The sequence below is a fragment of the Chinchilla lanigera genome, unplaced genomic scaffold (genome assembly GCF_000276665.1).
Source record: "Chinchilla lanigera isolate Chin_1 unplaced genomic scaffold, ChiLan1.0 scaffold00173, whole genome shotgun sequence".
Lineage (NCBI taxonomy): Eukaryota > Metazoa > Chordata > Mammalia > Rodentia > Chinchillidae > Chinchilla > Chinchilla lanigera.
Window position 1 is genome coordinate 157,007 of NW_004955574.1, and position 2,117 is coordinate 159,123.

The window sequence follows — 2,117 nt, forward strand, 5'->3', positions numbered from 1 at the left end:
AAAAGCTAACCTTGGCCAAAATGAGTAAAAACAAACATCAGTGGAAAGCTTATTTGAAAAAGGAAAAAGACCCATTGATGAGCCAGAAGATTGCCTGAATGGCATAGTGACACCCTGTCTAAAAAAGAACCAAAAAAAAAAAAAAAAAAAAACGAGCTTGGGATATAGCTCAGCGTGAAGCCGTCGAGGTCAGTAATTTCAATCCCCAGTTCTGGAAAAAAAAAAGTGCCGGCCCTGGAGTGGCCAGAAGGATGTCCAGACAGTGCGGAGCCTGGCCCTTTGGGTGCTTGGCCGTGGTGCCTGGCAGGACTTAGGCACTGAGTGCTCTAAGTTAGCACCTACTGCGCAGTTCACAGGGCAGGCCGGGGTCGCTCGGGCAATGCTGTGTCCCTAGCTTTACAACACGAGGCTGGGCCCGGAGGAGGCACTGGGGAATGTTTGCTGATGGAATAAATGAAATAAATAAATAAATAAATAAAAGGGGCTGGGGACATAGCTCAGTGGCACGGCGCCTGCCTGGCAAGCGTGAGGTCTTTGAGTTCGATTCCTGGTACCAGAAGAAAAACAAAAACAAACAAAGACCAAAACAATTTCAAGCAAGGACATTTCTCTCTAACCTAAGCCCTGTACGAATGGGACAGCGCCAGCGCCTTTCACCTGCTCAGGACTGTGGCCTCTGCACTTAGCCCCATGCCTGGCTTCTCTCTCCTGCCCTTCCCACTCACAGGCTCTGGGGACAGACAGATACCACCAAGACAGGGAAAAAAAAAACACATAGCACTTTATTATCAGTACACTCATGATGGGCAGGTCTTCACAGGGCGGGAGGAGGTCCTGACAGCAGGGAAGAGGCCGCTACTTGCCAGCGATGAGCGGGTTCCGCAGTACCACGATGACCGAGTCCCCGCGCAGGAACATCTTGGAGATGTAGCGGTCCTTGTTGACTGGCTTGGACTTCTTCTTGCCCTTGCCGCTCTTGGGGACCTCAGTCCACATCTCCTTCACGTTTTCCAGCACCATGTTGCAATGCCTGGTGAGGCAGGGATGGGGAGGTAGAGGAGTGAGGTTGGGGTCTTCTGACCCCCTCCAGCACCACTGCACTGAGAAGGGCCCAGGCCCTGGGGCCAGGACGGCCAGACTGCCAAAGCCACATCTGGACATTCTTTTCACTTTCTGTTTTTGTTTTTTTTCCCCAACAGTGTTTTACTCTGTATTCAGGCTGGTTTTGAACTATGTAACCCAGCCTGGCTTCATATTTGTGGCTATCCTCCTGCCTCAGCCTCCCCATTGTTGTGATTATAGGCACGCACTACCACACTTAGTGTTCTTTTACTTTTTTGAGACAGGGTCTCGCTATGCAGTTCAGGCAGGCCTTGAACTCACTTTGTAGTCCAGACTGGCCTTGAACTTGCAGTGATCCTCCTGCCTCAGCCTCCAGAGTGCTGGTATTACAGGCGTGCGCCACCACGCCTGGTCTTTTACTTTTTTGAGATGGAGTCTCACTATGTAGTTCTTGAACTTACTATGCAGCCTGGGCTGGCCTTACACCTGCAGTGACCCTCTTTCCTCAGACTCCCAAATGCTGGGATGACAGGTGTGTACCACCGTGTCCGGTACCTGCGCATTCTCAGGCTGCGGTTTGGACCAAGGACTCTGACCCTCTGTGCTGTTTCCTTCCCTCTAGACAATTAGCATCTTCTTGCAGGGCTGCCGTGACGGTGGAAGGAATGAATACGGCATCTCTGTTAGCGACTTAGAAGGGAGCCTGGCACAAAGCAAAAATGGTTCCCACTGTGCCGTTAACTCTCAGTACTCAGAGGCAACAGCAGAGAAGCACCAAGCACTATCCAATTTGGGACCCAGAGGCTCCTGGGGTGCTGGGGGTGGGGCAGCACCTGACACCAGCACTGCCCCTGCCCTCGTAGCCCAGGGTGAGCATGTGGGATGCCAGCATGGTCAGCTTGTTTAGATGCTAGCTGCATGCAGACAACGAACAATGCTTGAAACACAGGCGCCAGGGCATCAACTAAGACGACACCCCTGACCTCATGGCTTGTGCATTCTAGCCAGGGTAGAAGAATAAGAAAGTAGGGGGCTGGGGATTTAGCTCAGCGGCA

The 2,117-nt window shown here is 52.0% G+C and overlaps 1 protein-coding gene across 1 annotated transcript in view; it reads right to left on the reverse strand.

Moving 5' to 3' along the window:
* Nucleotides 1-762: 762 nt before the first annotated feature.
* Snrpd2 (small nuclear ribonucleoprotein D2 polypeptide 16.5kDa) overlaps nt 763-2,117 on the reverse strand; it is a 7,179-nt gene continuing 5,824 nt past the window's right edge. Inside the window, exon 3 of the mRNA XM_005413802.2 lies at nt 763-1,030. Coding sequence (XP_005413859.1) covers nt 856-1,030 — 175 coding nt within the window. The 3' untranslated portion in view covers nt 763-855. The remainder of the gene's footprint in view (nt 1,031-2,117) is intronic.